This window comes from Equus asinus, chromosome 1 (assembly GCF_041296235.1).
Source record: "Equus asinus isolate D_3611 breed Donkey chromosome 1, EquAss-T2T_v2, whole genome shotgun sequence".
NCBI classification, from domain to species: domain Eukaryota; kingdom Metazoa; phylum Chordata; class Mammalia; order Perissodactyla; family Equidae; genus Equus; species Equus asinus.
In genome coordinates this window covers 147541319-147564293 of record NC_091790.1, presented here as the reverse complement: position 1 = coordinate 147564293, position 22975 = coordinate 147541319, and the positions used below count along the sequence as shown (strand labels likewise).

The window sequence follows — 22975 nt, the reverse complement described above, 5'->3', positions numbered from 1 at the left end:
TTACAATAACATGGTAGAGAAATTGAGATGTTGCATTAACTGTGGTAGCCTAGTAAATTAGTAGCATATCTAAAGGAAATTCCAGATTGTTCTTCCAAATTCTACACCACGTATATATACAAATCATGTATGTAGGAATGTAACTTTGAAGCAATTTTCTCCAGAGTAAAATTGGGAATTATTATTAAGAATTATTTACTATAACCATCTGGGCCAAAAGAAATAACGACAAAATCACAAGGTTTAAAAAGTGGCACAGTCACCCATCTTGCCAGGTGAAAAGAAATTGATGCAACATGTTGAACTTTGATCATTTATGTTTCACCAATGAACCCAAACACACAGAAAATACTTTACTCAAATTGCTCACAATAGGTGCCAATCCTCATTTCTGCATATCAAGGAGAGATGGGGATATGGAAAAATATACCAAATATGCAGATAATCTTTAAATCTTGTTTTAGACAATATTATTTACTTCCTGTCCTATCAAACTTTTTTTTTAACCAGATTTCCTAACAGAATTGCCTTCTCCTTGCCCCTGCCTGCCCTCTCGTGGAGAGCAGCAGAAGAATAAAAGGAAAGAAAGGGAAAAAGACACGTGGCAGAACATCATCTATGGTGAGATGATGAATAAGTACTTTAAGATAGATGTAACCACATGTCACTAGATAACAACGTTTAGTAAGAATTTGTACATTTCAAAATATTGCCCTGTTTTTAGTGGTAAATTTATTTTTAACTACTGAACTTCAGTTGGCTCACTCTCCTTTAAGATTGCAGGAGGGAATCTCAGAGGATGGAAAGCAAGAGGAAATCATTATCCAATGTGCTTTCCAGGGTTTAACTAAATCACTGGCCAGAGTTGACTTTCTCATTAAATGTTGGTGCTTTGTGTAAGTAACAGTGCCTCACATGTTCACACAGATATTTGGGGTAGGGGAGAGTTCTGTTTAAATAACTTGATTAATAGTTTCATCTCAGTTCATGCAGATAGCATCCTAAAAAACAAAAGTTTCTGTTTCTTTGGGTTCATTGGACTATTAAAAAATCGTGAGCCAGGTTCAGCCAGGGACTTTTGAAATAGATAAACAGAACCCTTGACTCATAACCAATAACTGAATAACAAGATTTTTATCATAAAATTATCAGAAAAAATCCAAATCTTTCAACTGTAAAATCTCCCCTTTGTTTCCGTAACAAAACTGAAATGACAAACACTAAGTCATCATCACTTAGCAAGAACATAACCAAGAGCTCAAAATTGTTCCGTTTTCCTTATACCAATAGATTTGAGATTGTACCCAAAATTTCCGTCCTGGTTTGGCCTTGCGCCTCAGTCCAGCTTTTCCCTTCCACAGCTGTGTGCTGGGTGCATTCTTCAATAATGGGGCTCTGTGGAGAAGATCTCAAGGGGATTGAGAGAATAGAGAGAGCTGGAGAAGAGCAAGGCATGAAAGAGACTTTAAAAGATGAAACAAATGTTAGGAGTTGATGTAAGTCAACACATTTAAATTTCGTTTTGTTTACATTGTAATGTGGGGATTTTTCAGCTACGTTGACCTTTACCCACTTATTTTATAGAAGAAAAAAATTCTGAGGATACTATCAAGCATTGGATAAGCATGTTGACTTGGTGTTATTATCCATAAAAGGACTAAGAGTTGAACTAACATAACTTTATGTTTTAGACTTTGGACTCTAGGAGTTCATGGAAAATAAGTGTTAGATATTTTGAGCTATTAGAGATGTGCCCACAGGCCTGTTCTCTTCCAGGTGAATATCATTATTTTAATGATAAGTAGAAGAAAAAGAATTGATCCCCACAATTAAACAAACAACAACAAAAAAGCCATGTGTGTGTGTTATCTATTTGTTTATACAGAAGTATACATACACATACTTCTTTTTATCATTCTTTTCTAGCTTTTTCAAAGGCAGGGCCAACTTCATATTCCATTTTATCCAGAGCCTGCATCAGGTTCCCCATGCTTCACTTCTTTCTTCTGCTTTTCAGCACCTTCATATTCCTCACATTCTTTTATGGCAGAACACAACTCTCTCACTTTTTCTAACAAGAAACACACACAGCAGTTAAACAGCCGAGGTCATTCCCATGCTCACGTCGCAGGTCAAGCAAGATCACTTACATTTTTTAGGGGGTCACTTCTTCTCACTGGGTGGGATATGACCTTTTTTCTTTTCACGGAAAAGAAACCACCCCAGATGTTCACCACCCCTTCTCCTTTTTTTCCCATTCTCTTCCTTGTTTCCTGCCAAACACACACACTTAGACATCATTCAGCTTGCTAGTTATCTTTCACTATGTTGACAAAAGATTGGTCTTTATTTCTGTCTAACGTATTTTAAATGTAAAAAAAAAAAAAAGCCAGACAGAAAACACCAACTGTGATATAGAATAAACTTTAGGTCACGGATACTCATTTCCTAACTTGAATGTATAATTATGAAAACTCCTTGTTTTTTTCAGTATAGTATGTAAAATTATTACTATAAGTTGTTATTCAGATTCATCTCTCTTTGCATCTGTGTTGCCATTTTATATCATCTCTGGGCTGCAGTTTTTTCATAACCATCTGTATTTTGGGGAGTAGCTCTAAGAATGTATTTACTCTATTCTTCTTGTGTGGATTGCTCTTCCTGTTTCTTCATTGACTATCCCACATAACTTCTATCGTTTGAGGTCTTTCAAATTTTCTCATCTAACACAACCAAGTTTGCAGGGGTTTGGTACTGATTAGAAATATGTAGAAAATTCTCCTGTTTTTGTTTTTCATAAGAGTAGTTAAGCAATGATATCTGCATAAATTACTATCAATTACTATCAATAACACTTTTGTGGTCTGAAACCTGCCTTCCTTATGAAGCTCAGCTGTAGCTGACTGGTTCATTTGGCACATAGTAATTGAAATCATAGGACATGGCAGGTACTGCTCCAGATGCTAGAGGCACAGCAGTGAACAAAACAAAACAAAACAAAAGGCTTCTCTTCATGAAGCTTGCAGTCTAGTGAAAATAGGCTTCCTAACTGAAAACAGCCAACATAGTGGAAAATAAATGTTTGCTCTGTAACCACCACTGAACTGAAAGTCCTATACCAGTCAGCTCAAACTACATGTTTTTTGCTCTCAGTTCCAGAGATTTTAATTTTTAAATAATTGTTACATTTCTCATCTCTTAAATTCCTAAGTTTGTTTTTATTGAGTTTTGGAGTTGGAACAAAATAATACATTTTGAAATAAGGAAATCTGGCCAAAATAGCCCACATCTTTTGTCACCATACCAATTTTATTAGGGAACATTAATACCCTATAAAAAATCCATAACCAACATGATTTTCAAAAACAGTCCAGTGTCTAATTTTTTGGTTAGAAGAAAAATTCTGTAAATTAAAATCACATTTCTCTTGAGATGAAACATTTCTTTCCAAGAAAAGTTTGTTCATTTCAGAGATGAAAAATATTTATGACCACCAAACTAACAGCTTATCTTAAAGAGAAATTCTAAAGTTTTACCCTTAAGAAAATCTGTTGATAAGTAACAACTAATTCATTCAATCAAAAGGATCAATTATTAACACTTTAATTGTGAATTATTTAAAAAAATAAAACGATAGAGAAAACATAGCAAATATATATGTGCCCAAAAGAGGTTTATCAAATCTCATTATGCCACATCTGCTTAATATTCTTTGGTAAGCTCTCTCCATAGACTCTTCTTTAAAGTCATTTTCTTCCTTTCAACTCCAGGAGTAACTTCTACTGTGGATTCAGGAACGACTACATTCTGACTTTCATGGGTCCTAGGCAATTTGCCTTCTTGAGCCTTTTTCTCCATCACGAAAGTCTTAAAAAAATGTATTTGACGACTGTGTTGGTAGAAAGATGAATATAACCCAGGGTGAACTCACTGTTATATATTAAATGTTATTAAGTCGGTTTTTTTCTGGTTTTAAGAGAAATTAAAGTTAAAACATTTCTATGGACCCCTGAAATTAAAGTGGGCCCTTAGCACTATGGCTATTATACCTGGTGGATAAGTTAACCCCTATTTCAGGCTTTATCATTCCTATGCTTTTGCTTATATAGTCATCTATAAAGATGAATTCTTAACTTGCCACTTGTATTGTTTTAGATCAGGTTATGAGAACTAGTTGAATGATTTTGGTTGTCATGCTCTGGCATTTAAACAAAACAGTATCTGCCTTTATTTTGTGGATACATTTACTCTCTGCATTCAGATTACTACAAATGACACTTTTCATTTCACCCACAAACATATATAATCACAGAAACAATATAAATATGGGAAAGACTTCTTAAATATACAGTTGTTTCTTGGAACATAAAAAGTTGGGTTTTTTTGTTCTTCAGTGGAAAATTCTAGCGTGTGCGTGTTTAAAATAGAGGGGTGAGAGAAAGAGAGAGAGAGAGATTCAACTGACTCCTTGGTGTAACTTGTGATATATGAAAACTTACACTTAAGTGTTGGCGTGTTTAAAGATTAATCCCTGGAAAAATGTGCATTTCACCATGGAGAGAGTGTCTGCTGCTGTTTGCCTTTAGAGTTCAGTGCCATAATTTGTGTCATTTTTTTTGGACAAGCAATACTACAGAATGTCATCCACACCTTTAAGATTTGCTAATTTCCTCCAGGACTTTTGCTCTTTCTCATGCCAGTTAGTGGTAGAAAAATAGCTTCTTCCATTCATCAGATGAGGTAATGCTCTGTTACTATTCATATTTGAATGTACTGTGAGTGTTGTATTTAAATGATATCAGCAACAAAAAAATGGCTTCTTTCTTTTAAAGACTATTCCTGTGCTTTACTCTTCAAAGCTTTTAGGATAACTGTACTAAACCTATTTTCTTGAAGTCTAAATTTTCTTCACTTTAATTAATTAGTGAACAGTGGCTGTATCAGCCACTGTTTTAAGTCATTCAGGATGCCAATACAACTACGGTAAATTAATCTGGTCATGAGCAGCTGTGCCTGAGAATTTGCGATGATGTCCAACATAGCCAAATCTGGTTAAGCTATTGAACCATCCTTCTAGGCTCCATGTTTGCTGGTGGAAGACACTCACCACTTTGGCTGCAGTGAACTCTAATCTAGTGGACCTATTTGCTAGCAAAGAAACACGCCCAGCATTCCCTCACAGTGCTTTTATTTTTTTTCCTTCTATCTGATATTTCTATATTTACCTCTTGGATCTTTCTATGTTCAAATCCTAACTACCTTTCCAAGTGTCAACTCAGATACTACAAATTTCTTAAAATCTTCCTCATTTCCTACTCTGTTACCTCCACCTCTACGTTCCCCCATCCCTCTCTATCAAGACAGAAGTCTTATATTATTGTCTTTTGAAATTCCATGCTTTTGCCAGAGTTCATTTAATGGTATGCACAGCTTTCTTCCTTGTGTTATGGTTTGCCCATATCTTCTCTATATGTTCTTATCTGCTAAGTGAGGGCAAAGGATATGTTGAATATATATTTCTAGTCCATGAAACTCTGAGCATAGCATTAGCCCTTAGTAAATGCTTATATTAGAAATAGTTATCAGCCCTTACTAGTCCTAGATTAGATGTTGAGATACAGAGTTGAGGAATACACTATATTTCTTCTCTCAAGAAGTGCACGATCTACTTGAGGACACTCAATAATAATAAAGTTAGAAAAAATAAATTAGAGCAGAGCACTCTTATCATACTATCATAAAGGTATGAACAGGGAGCACAAAGCATAAGGAAAAGGAAGTAATATACTTCAAGCAATGCACTTTTCTTTCACTGAAACAGTATTACTATATTATATTATACAGATATGATAACTGAAGCTAAGTGAGGTTAACTTGCTCAGCGTAAATAATTCATAAGTAAAAGGGACAGGCTTTGAATTTCAGATCTAGCTAATCTTAAATTAAAAGAGACGTGAAGAGAAGAAGCTAACAGTTTGAGATGATGGTGAGAAACTGGCTAGAGGTCAATTCTAAGAGGAGATAACACCTGAGCTGAGCCTTGAAAGATGTGTAGAAATAGCAAAGCAGGGCGGCCTGGAGGACAGTGACAAGAGCAGATGTGAGGTGTGAAATATCATGGGGAGTAAGGGGAAATTAAAACAGTTCTGCGTGAGTGAGATAAAAAGTGACGAAGTAAGAAGTGGACAAGAATAAAATCATAGAGGACAGTGAGTGCTAAGACATTTGTATTTCAGCCCAATAATGATGAAGCGTTTCAAGCGGAAGAATAAAACGGTCAGTGTTGCTGTAGAACATCTCAGGCAAGTGTAACGATTAGGAGGGTATAACTTGAAATGAATGAGTGGCAATGATAATGACATAATTAGAAGAAAGAGTTGATCAGACATGTTAAATGATTAGAATAGTGTGAAGGCAAATCATTAAGAGGGGGAGGAATCAGATTTAGTGGGTGAGATGGTAAAATTAAAAAAGTGCAATGAACTAATTAAATATTCTTAATGCATTTTATAGAACATTAATAAAACTATAAGGAAAATTGATTAGTTTACTGTCTGCCAGTCCAGTCTACGTGTTTCCTAGCTTTAAACACATATTCTTCAAAAGTCCAGCGGATATGAATCTTTATGCCTCTCTTTATGGATTTACTTAAATATTCCATAGCAAATGTGCTTGGATATTTTATTGACTTCTCTTGAGTTAAAGTATGTAGAAGGGAGTCATGTTAAAAAATGGACTAAAACATTTCCTTTCAACAATGAATTCAGCATCCCTCCTAAGAAATACTTAACCAATTAGAAGATCCTTCCTAGGTATTTGAATTTCAAGTTAATTCAATAGCTATCATTTATTCCTTTTTTATGTTATTGAGGTCACATTGGTTTATAACATTATATAAATTTCAGGTGTGCATCGCTATATTTCAGCTTCTGTGTAGACTGCATCCTGTTCATCACCGAAAGTCTGATGTCTGTCTGTTACCATGCACGTGCCCTTTTACCCCTTTCACCCTCCCCACGACCTTCTACTATGGCAACCACCAATACGTTCTCCTTATCTACGTGTTTATTTGTTTGTCTTCTGCATATGAGTGAAATCATGGTATTCGTCTTTCTCCCTGTGACTTACATTGCTTAGCATAATGCCCTCAAGGTCCATCTATGTTGTCGCAAATGGCAAGATTTCATCCTTTTATGGCTGAGTAGTATTCCAATGTACATATGTATATACCACACCTTCTTTATCCATTCATCCATTGATTGGCACTTCTAAGGTTGCTTCCAAGTCTTGGCTACTGTGAATAATGCTGAAATGAACATAAGGATGCATATATCTTTTCAAATTAGTGTTTTTGTGTTCTTTGGATAAATACCCAGAAGTGGAACAACTGGGTCATATGGTATTTCTAGTTTTAACTTTCTGAGAAATCTCTACTCTGTTTTCCATAGTGACTGCACCAGTTTGCATTCTCACCAGCAGTGTAGGAGGGTTCCCTTTCTCCACATCCTCTCCAACACTTATTTCTTGTCCTTTTAATAATAGCCATTCTGATGTGTGTGAGGTGATATCTCATTATAGTTTTGATTTGCATTTCCCTAACAATTAGTGGTATTGAATATCTTTCATGTGTCTGTTGGCTATTTGTAAATCATCTTTGGAAAATCTTCTTCTGTTCATATCCTCTGCACATTTTTTGATTGGATTGTTCTTTTTTTGTTGTTGAGTTGTATGAGTTCTTTATAGTAATCAAAACAGCATAGTACTGGCAGAGAAACAGACACGAAGATCAGTGGAACAGGATTGAGAGCCCAGAAATAAACCCACACATCTATGGAAAGCTAATTTTCTACAAAGGAGCCAAGAACATACAATGGAGAAAGGAAAGTCTCTTCCATAAAGAGTGTTGGGAAAATCAGACAGCCACATGCAAAGGAGTGAGAGTAGACCATCATCTTAGACTATACACAAAAATTAACTCAAAATGGATTAAAGACTTGAATGTAAGACCTGACACCATAAAACTCCTAGAAGAAAACATGGGCAGTATACTCAGTCTTAGCAGTATCTTTTTTAATACGGTGTCTCCTCAGGCAAAGGAAACAAAAGAAAAAATAAACAAATAGAACTACATCAAAGTAAAAAGCTTCTGCACAGCAAAGGAAATCATGGACAAAACAAAAATAAACCCACCAAGTGGGAGAAAATATTTGCAAATCATATGTCCAATAAGGGGCTAATTTCCAAAATACATAAATAACTCGTTTATTCTTTGTATAAAACACATTTATTCATGTTTGCCTACTTTCCTGTCAACTTGTTAAATGCATGTAATGCTCTCTTCGCACTTGACAATAATTTCATGGAAATATTCCTGGAGTAAATATTTTCATAATTTTTTGAAAATCTTTTACATCCTTACATGATAATGATCAATGTTGCCTGAGGAGGGGAATACACTAGTTAGATATTTTTCTTTTGCTCATTTGTATGTCTTAGTCTTGACTCCTTAGCCAAATGCAACACTAAGTTGTCTGTAATTTACTCTGTAGTAAATCAAGAAAGAGGTGAACCTTTTCTTTCAAAACCTGCAGGCTTTGGCAAGCTCTCATGAGTCATTAGATGCTGAAAAGTTACCACACCGTACGATTATAGCTCCAGTTCTATTAAGATATTTGACTTGACAAAAGTCCATTTAAAACTGTATTCTATAATGCCAATAACTACAATAGTAAAATGTAGCACCACCCAGGATTTATATACTCTCATCCTTTAGAAGTATTAAAAGTATTTTCCGTTTTCACTGCTCCACATTCGTTACAGCCCTGCGTCAGTGTGGTTGGTCTTTGATGATGTATTTTAGGGATTTCATGCCCATGTTATCTTTAACACTGAAATTAGAAATGTTAATAAAGGCTCACTGGTGACAGGTTAAACTGAGATTCTCTTTATATCAGTTCAGTGAGTATTTGTTGAACAAGTACTTTCCTCTGTTGACTGATTGTGTGTGTATGTCTGTGTGTGACATGGCTTGGCAGTATGGGCCAAGAAGAGGCATGATACCTATGACGTAAGGTAGTCTCCAAACTCTCCGCTGTACTCAAGTTCGAAATACAGTCAAGAAAAAGGGAAGGGAGACGTTTATTCCATCTGAGGGTTCTTAAGAAGACCATGGTTATATGGAAAAATGGGGGGGAAACGACAAAACACTAATTTTGGCTGCCTTTAGGCCCAAGGACAAATCCTAGCTCAGCTAATTTGGTAGTTGTGTCGCTGTTGCAAGTTATTTGGTCTTCCTGAACTCCAGTTTCCTAATTTAGAAAAGGGAAATGAAAAGACCCACTCTTGTGGTTTGGAGTGAAGAGGGAATATTCCTAAAATACCTACACTAGTAACCTCTCAATTCTGTTCCATTTATGATGTGTTTTTATTGCTGTTATTCCTATGCTTATTATTGCTAATTGTTCATTTTCCTATTGAATAAGGAGGATTTAAGTCATAACCTAAAACATGAGGAAGACTTTAATAAGGAGATGAAAAGAGGGTGGCTATTTCACTCAGAAGTAGTCGCCATGTGAGGAAGGGAATACAGCTGGGACAGAAGAAGGCACGTGGGCCTCACCCGTGGTGTGCCTGGAAGGAGTTGTTAGTATCAAAGAGCTTTCTAGTTGGAAAACTCCCATTTTTTTAGACAAGCTGAAGTAAGTCACCTTTTCTGATCTGGAACTTGTAACTCAGCCAGAGAAGCTCTGGGCCTTGTAAAAGATGAAAGTTATATGAAAGTATATCTTTGTGGGGAGCAGTCCTCCGACATTACCTAAATTATCTAGATGTAATGTAGAGTATTGCTTGAGAGGTTAAAGTTGGTGATTATATGGTCTCATTCACTATAAAATTATGTATTTCCAGATGAAAATGCTATCATCTTAAATCAAATTATTTATATGTATTTGATTTCATGAAATCTTTTTGTTTTGTCCATAAATGCTTGTATCTGACAAAGACAATTGAAGAAAATTTTATATACAATATAATCCTGTGATTTTTCCTCAATTAACATTGTATTGTTTATATTTTCTATATATTTATAGGACTTGACACTATAATTTTTAATGATCACAGAAAATATGTATATGATGGCATAAAGCTCCATGTAAATGTCCCCTATTGATAGGCATTCAGATTTCAAAATTTGTTTCCAGATTTTGACTGTTATAAATTAAACTAAAGCATTAAACGATATACATTTCCATGGATGATGTATACTCACTAACTTTCTGTGTTTTCATGACATCTACAAATTACTTTAATTAGAAATTATTTTGTTAATAGTGAGAATTAAATTTTGGGGTCACATTGTCATTACCTAACCATTTATTTGTTAATTGGAAGCTGTAAATTATAGTCTCCTCCCCACTCCCACATTTCCTAGCGTCCTTCCCTACATTATTTTTCTCTGTGGCAATTACTACCAATGATTTAATCACTTTTGTTTGTCTTGTTTAATATCTTCTCCTCCTGTATAAGGCAACACTTTTTGTCTATTTGTATGCTGCTGTTTCCTCAGATTTAGGATAGTGCTTACCATAGAGTGTCTGCTTGGTAAATATTTGTTGAATGAATAAATGGACAAATATACTTTTATTTTGGTCAGTTATTTTTAAAGCTTCAATGCATGGTTGTGTATCCTAGTTGTTTGTTTAGTTCTGTCTGTGAGCCACTGCCACAGTATGACAACTGACAGATGAGTGGTGGGGTTCCATGACTGGGAAACAAACCCAGGCCATGGAAGTGAGAGTATGGAATCTTAACCACTAGACCACCAGGGCTGGCTCTATTTTGGTCAATTTTTTAGTGCATTTATCTTTTAAGGAATATAGTTTAAGGAATTATATATATATCTATATATCTATAAAATAATAAAATAAAAATAATAAAATAAATAAAATTTTAAAAATTAAATAAAATATTAAATGAAATAAAATAATAAAAAATATTAGCAGATATATCTGTATTGAGTTCAATTGTAATTGACTCTCTCTACTATGTTATGGTCAAGCTGTTGTGAGTTTGTACTATATGCCCTAATAGTGTAAGAAAAAACAGTCTCTTAAAGATTACGTCTATTCCTCTATGATTAAATGCCACCTCTGTTATACCACTAATCTAAGTAGAATTTACTGGTGGCTTGTCACACAGTTTGAAAAACTTCCCTCATTTTCTTGCATCTGTTCAAGATTTTAAACTTCAACTATTTAATTATTTAATTATTATTTATTATTAAAGATAAATGCTTTGAACAAAGGCTCCAATTCATTAATATTTTTAAACAATATTAAGCTACTAACTCTCCTTTCTTAAACATCTCTACTTAGACTTTCTACTAAATTTTCTTCCTGATAAATAGCTCAGTTACATTGTTTCTCCTTTTGATTAATCACTGCTTATTTTTGTAATACTTGAAAGTTTATGATGTGACTGTTTAATACCACTATTCCTTAAGAGATATTACACTTTGTGCATTCTCAGTGCTTTAATCATTACACAACAGTTCAACATACATGAGTTCTAGGGATCTAGATATATTTGAAATTGGAAATGATGAGGGAGGCATGTTATTTTTAAACAAAGGAATTGCATAGAGTATTAGTTTAATACTCACTGAAAAAAAAAAGGCTGAGCATGGCTTAAACACACACAAAATGCAAAGAATCAGGCATAGTTTATATTATTATTCACTAGTCAATCACTGGTCTTTCTACGAACAACCAAGTGTGGATTTCAATCATTGGCTTGGGCAGCTAGACTGCAAGCTGAGACATTGCACTCCTTTGTAACTAGTACCTTGGTGTTTGCTTGTTTTTTAATTTTACATAGCATGGAGAAATCACAAATTGGTGCACTGGGATAATCCAAACTTTATTATGATTATTATCTATATATGTAAAGATCATTTTGGGACAAATAACTCCTTCTCTTATTCTAATCCCTCTACCAACATTTGTACTTTGCCTACCCTGCCCTGGTTAACTAAGTATACTTTGAAATCTTTCAGCATCATCAGAGAAACGATACAGTTTAATTATAGTTCTCTCCTCTACCTAAGTTAGTCTTTCATTGTAAAAATCATCTAGCTTTGGGGTGGGTAAAACCTGACCAGCCTAAGTAACATTTACTAAGGCCAGGAACACTAGTGGTCTGTCTGGAAGGAAGATAGGCCTTAAATGAAACTGAGAATAGGTCTCGCTCCTCTTTGGAGAAACTCTAGTACAAAACCTGGCTCATAGAACGACTAAGTGACTATTTATTGAAATAGGGACTACGTAAAGAAAATTCAGAGAAAAACAGGAAGAACAGGATATGTTTCCAGAGCCTGGAGAATCAGAGACCATACTGATGGAAATCTTCATATTTTAATTTTTCTCTCCTTTTTCTTTCCTTGTGTCCTTATAGCTTTTCTCATTCTCCCAAATCAACAAAATTTCACAAGCAAGTACAGGAAGAATCTTTACAATATTGTAAAATGCATCTCTCTAAATTCAAAGTGTTGAAAATAAAACTCATTATCATGTTTACAATATCCAGCTGTCCTCTCATCTTTCCCATCAGTGTTAATGCTTAACTATTTACCCAGATCCTTCAGCAAGAAACTGCAGGAGTCAAACTTGATGTTTCTTTCCTTCTCATCACCCACGTGGATCAGCCATTTAGTCCAAGAGAATCAACAATCTAATTTGTTCTCAATTTTGGCTGCATGTCAGAATCACCTAGAGAGCTTTAAATAACACTGATGCCTTGATTCCACCCCCTAGAGATTCTGCCATTATTGGTCAAGTGTGCAGTTGGGGCATCATGTTTTTACAACTCCCCAGGTGATTCAGATATTCAGCCAAGCTGAAGAGCCACTGATCTAAATGTTCTCAGTTAACCCTTCTCCTCTTCTCCTGAGGAACGTATTACAGTATCCTCCTCCCAACCCCTGCCCCTATCCTGTATTATTCATACCTGTTCACAATTCCCATGCTTCCTCCACTACTTCTTTGAATATTATTCTCTTTCTTCTCCATCTAATGAACTCCTGCTTTTCCTCTATTGCTCCTTTTTAGGGTAATATCCTTTATGTGGTCTTCCTAGGTGCTCACATGCCTCCTGCTTCCTTGACATTTGTCACATGATGTCTTTATTATGTGTTTATATGTCTGTCTTCTGCTAGGCTGTGTGTCCTTCAAGGACAGGGACTTTCGATACTTATTCTTTGCATCCGCTTCTCTCTTCAGATCTAACATGATTCTTATTACTTAAGGGCTGTTTGATGAATTTTTTTAAGTGACTAAGTGAATTTTTTAAAAAACTTTATAATATTATTCCATGGCTTGTAAAGAGCTTCTTTCTCAGTAATATATAGACAAACAATGAGAATATTTTCCATATTTTTGAAAAAAGTTCCATGCTACAAAGATTGAGTCATATTTAAGAGGCTTCTATACTTTCAAAGTTTGAAAAAAATAATAGATCTGAAGAAAATGTCTGCATTGCATAAATATTCATATTTTAGGAATGTATAATCTGTGATAATTGGATTATATGATTTTGCATGTAATGAATAAAAATTGTCAAAGAAATCATTTGTTTTGACTGTATTTCTCTATACTAATATGTATATAAGCTCATATTTATGTAGACATATGTACCTACATTAGATTTAACCACATATATTTAGTTAAAAAGATAAATTAAAAATTTACCTACCATAAGAAATATAATGTGCGTCATCTGAGACATTGGCAAATTTGTAAATATCATCTGACTTGCACATATTGTGGTATTCCAAGTACAGGAGGAATTGCTGAAATCTAGAAAATTCATAAAGCTTGGGTTTTGTTGTAGGTGAAAATGAATGAAATTCACTCTCAGTAAAACAGAGCTAAATTAGATTAAGCAGACTCCATTGTCTGTCCTAATAGATGAGTTTCTAGCTCTTTTTTCTTAATAAGAACCCCTGGGGGAAAAAACGAGTTAAAATTACAGATTCCTGAACCCCTCATCCTGAGATGATAGGTCCGGAGATCTGGTGTGGGGCCTCAAAATCTCTGTTTTTACCATCATTCAAATTTTTTTTTTTATCACCAGGGAAGTTGGGAAATACTGACATAAGTAAATTTAAAGTTTTTTTGTTTTCTTTAAATAGGCTAGTAAATTGGGATGTGGGTATATCTAATCCACCCTATCTATAGAGAATTCACCCTATCTACTTTCAAAATCATGATATGAACCACCTCCTGGTGGCTTCATTCTCCATATAACCACATGCAAGCCCAATCTCTTTTCCTTATGTTCAGGGTAGACATCCCTCAGAAAAACAGAAAGTGTATGAGAGCCACTGAACTAGTCTTGCCAGAAGATAATAATGAGTGCTTTTGATTATCCTCTTAGGCTTTAAGCAGTCCTACAGAGAGAACATTTCATGGATTTTATTTAACCCAACAATTCCCTAACTTAATATTTCTCAGAAACTTTTTCTGTGCTTCTTTCACGTTCAACAACTATTAATAGTCTATGAGAACAATGCTTTAAGAAACAAATTTTGGAAAATGCAAGAATAAATAATACTCTTGCATGTGATGCCATAATAGCCACTTAAAAGTGAAAAATTCAGACGAAATAGTAGTCATGTAGATCTCTAACAAAGCGATACGCACTTATCCACCTTTTCATAGTAAATTTTAGCAAAATCATTTTCTCTATTTTAACAGAGAAATTGAGGCATTGAAAATTTTAGTTTTAAATACCAGGATCCAGTACCTACCTTTCTTTCTTTGAATTATTTCTTAGGTGCATTTTATTTCCCATGGAAGTCAGTAGAAGATAGTAAGAAATTTTCAATAGATGCACTTATGAAACAAGATATATTCTTGAAAAAATATTATATATTCAATGGACTCTATATATCAAATGCTTTTATAAATTTCTTTTTAAAAGATCATGTACTCTTGGTGAGCCACAAAGAATACATTACCAAAGTAATGACTAAACCAAAGTTATTGTAGTAAAATTATATACTTAGTAATATTTTGGATTTTTTGTCTATAAATATATATGATTTATATATTTTGATTAAATATTATTCTTAAAACTGTGCCTACTATTTTAAAAAAGCAAACTCAGAGTCTTAACCATAGAGACAACTATTTATTTTAAAATTTAATAACAAATAATGATTCATAGTTTAGTTCAATAAAGGAATACAATTAATACTCTAAAAGAAATCTACTTTATGCAACTGGTTGAAAGATGAAAAAAACCCTGTAATTTCTTTTTTGATATAATGCAAAACAAAGAACCAGAAAGTTTTCATGATTTGAATGATGAATTCAAGTAAATTGCTTGGTAGATGCAGATACAGTATTAAAAGATTTAATTTTTGTAAATAAGAAGGAAGAAGCAGCTCTTCCATTACTCTTAAGATTCAACTATAAGAAAAGAAAATATAAAGAGTGGATAAAAAATGTTTAAACTGAGCCAAAAGTGTCAGGTAATAGAGCAACAACACACTTAGCAGATCTCTCACTACCAGAGTTTTGGATCAACTCCCAGCTTTAGGAGTTGGATGAAACTGGTGTGACGTTTGCCAAAACTGATGGAGGCTTCAAAATGTTTAAAAAAAATTCTGTTTATAAAGATGGAAATGTTCTTTCTTCTCCATACATAGTTTTTCTTTTTGTTTCCAGGATAATCTGATTCCTAAAATATATTACTATAGCACATTTAATCTTTTATTTTGAAGGTATGTAAAAGTGATGAGAAAATTAAACTAAAAAATTGTGCATCAGAATTTTTATGAAAGAATTAGAAAACTTCAGATGCATAAGGATGAAAATAGAGCTCCTATTTCCATTTCATGTCTAAATTTTTTAGTAAATAATACGTATACAGATTTGGGTGCAAAGAACTCTGTCTTTATTAATTCATAGAATTGTTCATTCCTTCCTTCCTACTTAGGGGAAACAAAAAGAAAATAAGATATAACTGTAGTTTTCATGAAGATTCATTCATTATATCACAAGCTACTTTTAGGAAGAAATACCTCATGATAAGAACTGAGTCCACAAACAATTCCAGCTCACCATATAAACTTGTCTGAGCTGAATTCTACTTTATATTTGTATATTTTAAATTTTTAAATTAGGGAAACATAATTCAAAGTTTAAAAAAAACTAACTATGTTTAAAGACTGGTGCTGTATTTCTATTTCTTAAAACATAACAATTTAACCAAAATTGAGTTTTCAAAATTGTCATTTTTGGAAAGTGACAATAAGCTTTGTCATTGAACTAGATGAGACTCAAGATTCTCGTAGGACCTACGATGTATATAGTATGGGTACACACATAACTGTTGATTGACTGAAAATGCCAATAATTAAAATGACAAGAATTCCAGGACAGATCTTTTTTACACTGAAAACACAACTGGTAAAGTATTCCAAAGAACCAGATTTAACATACATACAATTGTTGTAATTGTGCTGAAATTAAAATGCACCTAAAATATTCATTGATGCCACTGCAGATACTTGATAAATCAATAGAATATTTTGAAAAGTTCTGGTGCCTACATATAAGTGTTTTTAGATATGTGCATATTGGTCACAAGTTCCCAGCAGCATATTTTGGATCAAATTGATATAATTCACTATATAATCTCAACATTGTGTTTATAAATGTTCTCACCTATTCAAAAATTGGCTAGTATCTATCATGACACAAGAGAGGCAAAATAATCCATTTTGTGACAGGTGTAAGGCCAAAGTATGGATTGTCTTGAGAGCCAAGTAGAGAATTTCAGAGTTAATGCTTTATCTTCTTGAACAGGGCAAATGACTTGGTGAAAACAAGTCTGGTAAGGAGGAAATGTTAGTGGCAAAGAAAATAGGAGTACAAATGTAAGATGTGGGACATTTATAGAAATAGAAGTTATGAGATGTAGTTGATTGCATTACCTTGTTCCCAATGTATTGATGCTTGCTATTAATTTTTCTCATGGTTCCATGTTATGAAAAGTTTATTTTAAAAAACAGTACTTACTAAGTAATCCATTTATGGTTTTTTATTGTTTGACAATTATACATTGAGTTATTATAATAACAGGCCCCTCTAAAACCAAACAAACAAATAAGCAAAAAAGACAGCTGATAATTCTATGATCACATAGAAGAAACACGTAAGATTTACATTAAGCTTTTAATAGAATATTAATTCCTAAAAGAAACCTTTTAATCTGGATGCAAATCCTAACTACACATATATAGAAAGTGAGACTTTATGATGTTAGAGTGATTTTGTTTTCTCATCATTATATTAACAAAAATAGGCAACTAGCAAAGGTAACTAATGCAATTCTTATTGTCAATCAGAGATCCAGAAATAAATATTCCTGTATGTACGATCCTATCAATGCTTGTTAAGAAAAAAAATCTTTCATTATTGTCCTGCAACCGATGTATAGTACCCATAATAATTGAGAAATAATTGTTTGGTTATAGTTACCTGGTGAATAATATAGAAATTTAAATTAGAGTAAATTTTAACAGATTGATTTTATGCAGTATGTATCATTGCCTCTGGCGTTATCTCAGTTGCTACAAAATTTCTTCATTACATTTCTTAGGATTGGAAATATTTATAATATTTTGGAATTCACTGCTTTAGCATTTCTGGTTCAGGCATGATAAAATTTTGATCTTCTGTTATAAGTTTTTGCCTTCATTTTGTGTAATCACTGCTCTTAAATGTCTTCAATTTCTGTTTCTGAGTATGTGTGTACCCAATTTTATCTTCCAACTTCTATTACCGATTGAGATACATAAATAGCAAGCTGTGTGCCTTCCTTGTTAAATGTATAGTACTATAATGAGCCACTAACAAAAGATGGGTGTGGGGAAAAAAGTTGCAAATTGTTGTACAAAATTGTATAATCTAATTTGTCCCTGAATAACTGTACTGACCATAAGCAAAATATTGAATAAAAACAAATATGGATTGGTTTAGATGAAATACATGTTGGAACATCTCAATGTAATAAGTTTGATGTCTTTCACCTTTAAAGATCATTATGACTTAGGAAGAAATTCACTTTCTTTCATGATTTGTTTGAAAATCCTTTAAGTTTATTTTCTAACTCTTTTTCACTGAATGATTCCAGCTATCTTCACATTAATGTATAGAACACATTTTGATGTAGTCAATGTGTCTCACTATAATTATCTGTAGTGTATTTTTCCAAGAAACCAAAGACAAATAAGTTTGGAAGTAATAGTTTTTTCTAAGTAAGAAAATAATGAACATTAACTACACACGAAACACTTGCCAATTTTTTGCAAATGTTTTTGACTAAATCCCAGGAGATTTCCCCTTAATGAGAAGTAACCTCCCACCTACTAAAATTCTCAAAGAAAGCACCTCTAATGCGACAATTTTATCCAAGAGGTCAAAGAAAGAACCTTTTCCATTTTCTCTAAGTTCTCTCTCCTGTTAAGTGATAGTTTCAGCAAAAGTACAAAAGGTTATTGTTGAGTTATGTCAATGCTTTAGATATCAGATTGCCCCTCCCTTGGAATTTCCAAAATCGGCTAATCTAGTTTGAGATTACTGATTATAGTGGAGCCTTTATTTTGTTTCTCTCTATATTTTTATGTCATCTGTATATATTTTGTTAGACTAGTCATATACATGAATTTTCCTGATATTTTAAGACCATTAATCATAGGTGAGACAAACATATATGAAAGAATAATATAGAACATATTTTATTTGTGATATTTATGTTAGTGAGGAGAATGATTTTGTAAAAACTCATCAAAAAAGCTCCCTATGTTTAAAAAGTTTGTATCTCTCTCTTAGACTTCTTTTGAGTATTTTTATGAAGCTGTGAGTGACTGGGAAAGAATCTGGAAATGGCAAACACTGAGAAGAGGACAAATAGAAATAGAAGTAGCAATAAGCCATATCACAGTCCGAAATGAAAAGGCTTCATTTAGTAAAAATCTTTTTTTTTTTTTTTGCAGAAGATTAGCCCTGAGCTAACATCTGCTGCCAATCTTCCTCTTTTTGCTGAGGAAGACTGGCCCTGAGCTAACATCCGTGCCCATCTTCCTGTACTTTATATGTGGGACACCTACCACAGCATTGCTTGCCACGAGCTGCCATGTCCCCACCCAGGATCTGAACCCACAAACCCCGGGCCACTGAAGCAGAACGTGCGAACTTAACCTGTGCGCCACCGGTCCGACCCCTATTTAGTAAAAATTTAATATGAGAGAGTTACAAGGAAGAAACCTTCCACAATAATTGCCCCTTTGAAGTTAATTAAATTTACTTTTTAAATGAAGATCAAAATAATAACGTTAAACTATGTATTTGAAAATCTGCCTTATTGCATTTAATACTAATTAATACCACAGAAAAAGCTTGATGATAAATTAACCAAAGGTATTTTTTTCCCCCAAGTGCAATCTAAAGTATTTTTTGGCTGGAGTTATCCATTTCTTATTGCAGACTATTTAAGATAAAATGTATGCCAATTATTTCACTATGAAGAAATTCTTTTTATGTCAGTTTTGACTGAGTCACAATGTGTAATTAATGGAGTTAAAAAATATTGTTCTAGCTTTCCTAAAATGATCATTTGAAATGGATAATTATCAATCTTTTATGAGACTGTTTTTTAGCTATCATTATTTTAGGCGTATATATATAAATAAGTAGTTAAAATAACACTAAAATATGTTTTGTGTTCTTCTATTTCAAACCTCCTTTTAATTTATTTTTTTAACCTTTGATTCTCTGTTTCATATCTCAATTCTTTTCTGTGTAGAAACAACTTACATGGCAATGTATTGTTTCATTATATCATTTAAAAAATCTCTGTTTTCTTGATGTTACGCTTGCCAATGAAAATTATAGGAATTTCCCAAAAGTATTCATGTTAAATCTGCTATGATCTCATTTTTGTTAAAAAATAAATAAGTAAATAAAGATTGAAGATATGGACATGGGAATTTTCTATCATACTAAAAAATAAAGCATCAGTAGAATCAATATTTTTAAGTGCAGATAATGAATCAACAGATAGTGCCATGTAGAAAATTTGATCACCTAAAAATTAAGAGAGAAACAAAAGAAAAGAGAATTGAAAAATAGCATCCAAAACCTCTAACTGGAAAATTATCTTTGGTACCACATAATCTATACCCACTTCAAAAGTTCGTTTCAGATTGTGGGCTTCAAAATTAGAAGCTCTGACAAAGTAGAAACATACTGATTTATAAGTAAATATGATACCTCGGTTTCTGTAAAATTATAACCTAAAATAGTACCTTGATATTCGAAATCTATGTGAATAGTGTAAATCACACTGTTATAAGCTGGCAATGTGGTCAGGAATGTTATAAATTTAATGAAGAATGGAGACTCATGTGTTTTTAGTTATTATTCTGCGTTTTCATATTATGCTGAACAGATCAGCTAGAATACAGTTTTGGTTAACTACAAAGAAAACTTCCACAAAGTAAATCTGTTTGGGATATGTGATTGGGTGTGGTGCTAAACAGCAGCTTTATGTTTTAGCATAAATTGTTAGTTAAATGGGTGGTAATCTCCCCTGCCCACAACAGTTGTACACAGAGGTTTTAAAAAATAGGATGAAAGCGTTTGATTTCACATTAGATGGAGCAGCCACTGAAACCTTTCTTCCCTGTCCTTCTCCACCCATCAGGCAGGCTTTTAATTGCCTTCATATTACTATAATTTCCTGAACAGATAGTGTTTCGGGTAAATTATGTTTGTAAGTAAAATGTAACATCCTTTGGATCAATTTTTCTTGTTACATTGGATTTTCATAAGAAGTTCTGTGCCATAAAGAAATTGTATTTATAATTATTCAGTGGGGAAATTGTAAAAAAATCATTTTATGACAAGGATCTTTACCAGTACATTTTGGCACCTCCGAATTCTCGATTTCATATATCCCAATCACTGACCACCACCTCCTATGTTATAGGTTGACCACCTCCAGTATCTCAACTATGACAATATTTCCACTACGCCATCACATTGAGTTGGTGGAATGTTCTGCCTGTTCATTATCTTTACATCCCTGATGTCTCCTCTTTCTTTTTTATTTAGCTTAAATTCCATGGTCAATCATTGTAATAACCACTCTATATATATTCTCACCCCTCTTTCCTCCTTTACTTTGTCATGATGCTTTGCAAAACTCCAACCTTTGTTAATTCCAAATCTTCACCTATTCCGTGTCTGCACCTGACCAGCTGAATATAGATAGAAAAAAAATAAACAAACAAAAAAAACAGAAAAATTTTAATACCATCCTGACTCATTTTGCTTCAAATTCATCATCAAGAAATTCAAGTCAGTCCTTCACCCTGCTCAGAAATCATTCTCCCTTTCCCACTCATTCTCTCCCCCATTTTCACTTATGATTATTGTACATCATCTAGCTTCTACCTGAACTGTCAATAGATACTCATTCCTAGTGGATAGTCTTACTTCTGGTTTAATTGAAAAAATTGAAGCATTAAAGAAAGAATGTTGGTAAACTCCTACCTACCAGGTTTGGTATCTCCAAACTCTGCCACATCTGCTATTCTGAGAGATGTATTTTCTTTGTTCCTACTCAGGCCTTTGCTTTTGAGAAGACCGTATCCTTTCTTGTCCACACAAAAATATCACTCCAGTAATTCTTTTTTATTCCACATTGTCAGTTTTCCTGTGCTTATTTCTCTCATTTCAAAACTACTATGCTAATACAAAACTAATATTTGCTCTTCATCCCATGAGCTACTACACATTTATCAAAATTTAATCTCACTACTCTTCTGAATCTGTTCTTATGAAGTTTTTCAATGAATTCTACTGAATCCAATGGTTCTCAATTTATTTTCTCTCTCAGTAGCATTTGACATAGTGGATCACATCCTCTTCCTGGAAACATTCTCTCCACCTGTCTCTTTGTATGCTATTATCTCTTGGTTTGCTTCTGACCCATTGGTCCCCTTTTCTCAGTCTCTGTTCCTGACTCCTTCTTTCTTAAAACCACTTAACCTTGGAGTGCTCCAGCGCCAGTCCAGGCTGTCTCCTCTCTCTGCATTCACTCCCTGGGTAAGCTTATCCAGCCTCACAGTTTTAAATACCTAAAAGTATCCTCCAGCTTGTGCCTCCCCTCCAAACTAATGATACAGCAAAACTGATAGAACACTTTCATCTGGATGCCTAATAGACCTTTCAAGTGTCACATGTCCTTAAGTGAGCTTCTCATGTTCCCCAGTCTCCTAGTGAAAAACAAAACAAAGAAAAATAAAACAAAATACCTGCTCATTCAGTTTTCTCTATCTTGATTATTGCTGCCCAAACCTTTGTAGTCATCCTTGAGTCTTCTTTTTCTTGCACCTCATATCTAATTCATCTGGAATTCCTTTTGGCTGTAGCTTCAAAACATAACCAGAATCCAACCACTTCTCACCACTTACACTATCACTCACTCTGATTCACATCACCATCATCTCTCACCTAGATTATTGTAATAGCCTCCTCACTCGTCTCTTTTATTACTGTTTTGATCTCCTACAGCCTATTCTCAATAAACCAGCCAGCACAAAGCTATTAAAATGTTAACTCATAGCATATTTCTTTGATCAGACCCTCTAATTGTGTCTACATTTCACTCAAAATCTCAAAGTCCTTACTATAGTTTATAAATTCCTACATACCTTTCTCTCATTTTCTTCACTCACTCTCTCCCTTGTTTATTCAATTTCAGCTGCACTGGTTCCTTGCTAGTTTGAAAACATTCCAGGTACACTGCCGCATCAGGATTTTTTCACTCTCTGTCCCAAATGCTCTTCACCCTGAGAACTACATGACATTTGAGCACCTTATTAATGGGAACTGCATTGGTGCAT

At 33.8% G+C, this 22975-nt stretch overlaps 1 protein-coding gene across 4 annotated transcripts in view; it reads left to right on the top strand.

The window, feature by feature from the left end:
• Positions 1-22975, top strand: part of AGMO (alkylglycerol monooxygenase) — a 317403-nt gene that overhangs the window by 237566 nt on the left and 56862 nt on the right. The window contains exon 13 of one of the 4 annotated variants that reach the window (XM_070509360.1): positions 19061-21339. The exons of 2 other annotated variants lie outside the window; for them this stretch is intronic. In XM_070509360.1, the coding sequence (XP_070365461.1) occupies positions 19061-19126 (66 nt within the window). In that variant the 3' untranslated portion in view covers positions 19127-21339. Of the gene's footprint in view, positions 1-510; positions 622-19060; positions 21340-22975 lie in introns of those variants that run through there. One more of the 4 variants, XM_070509372.1, reaches the window with a different exon arrangement.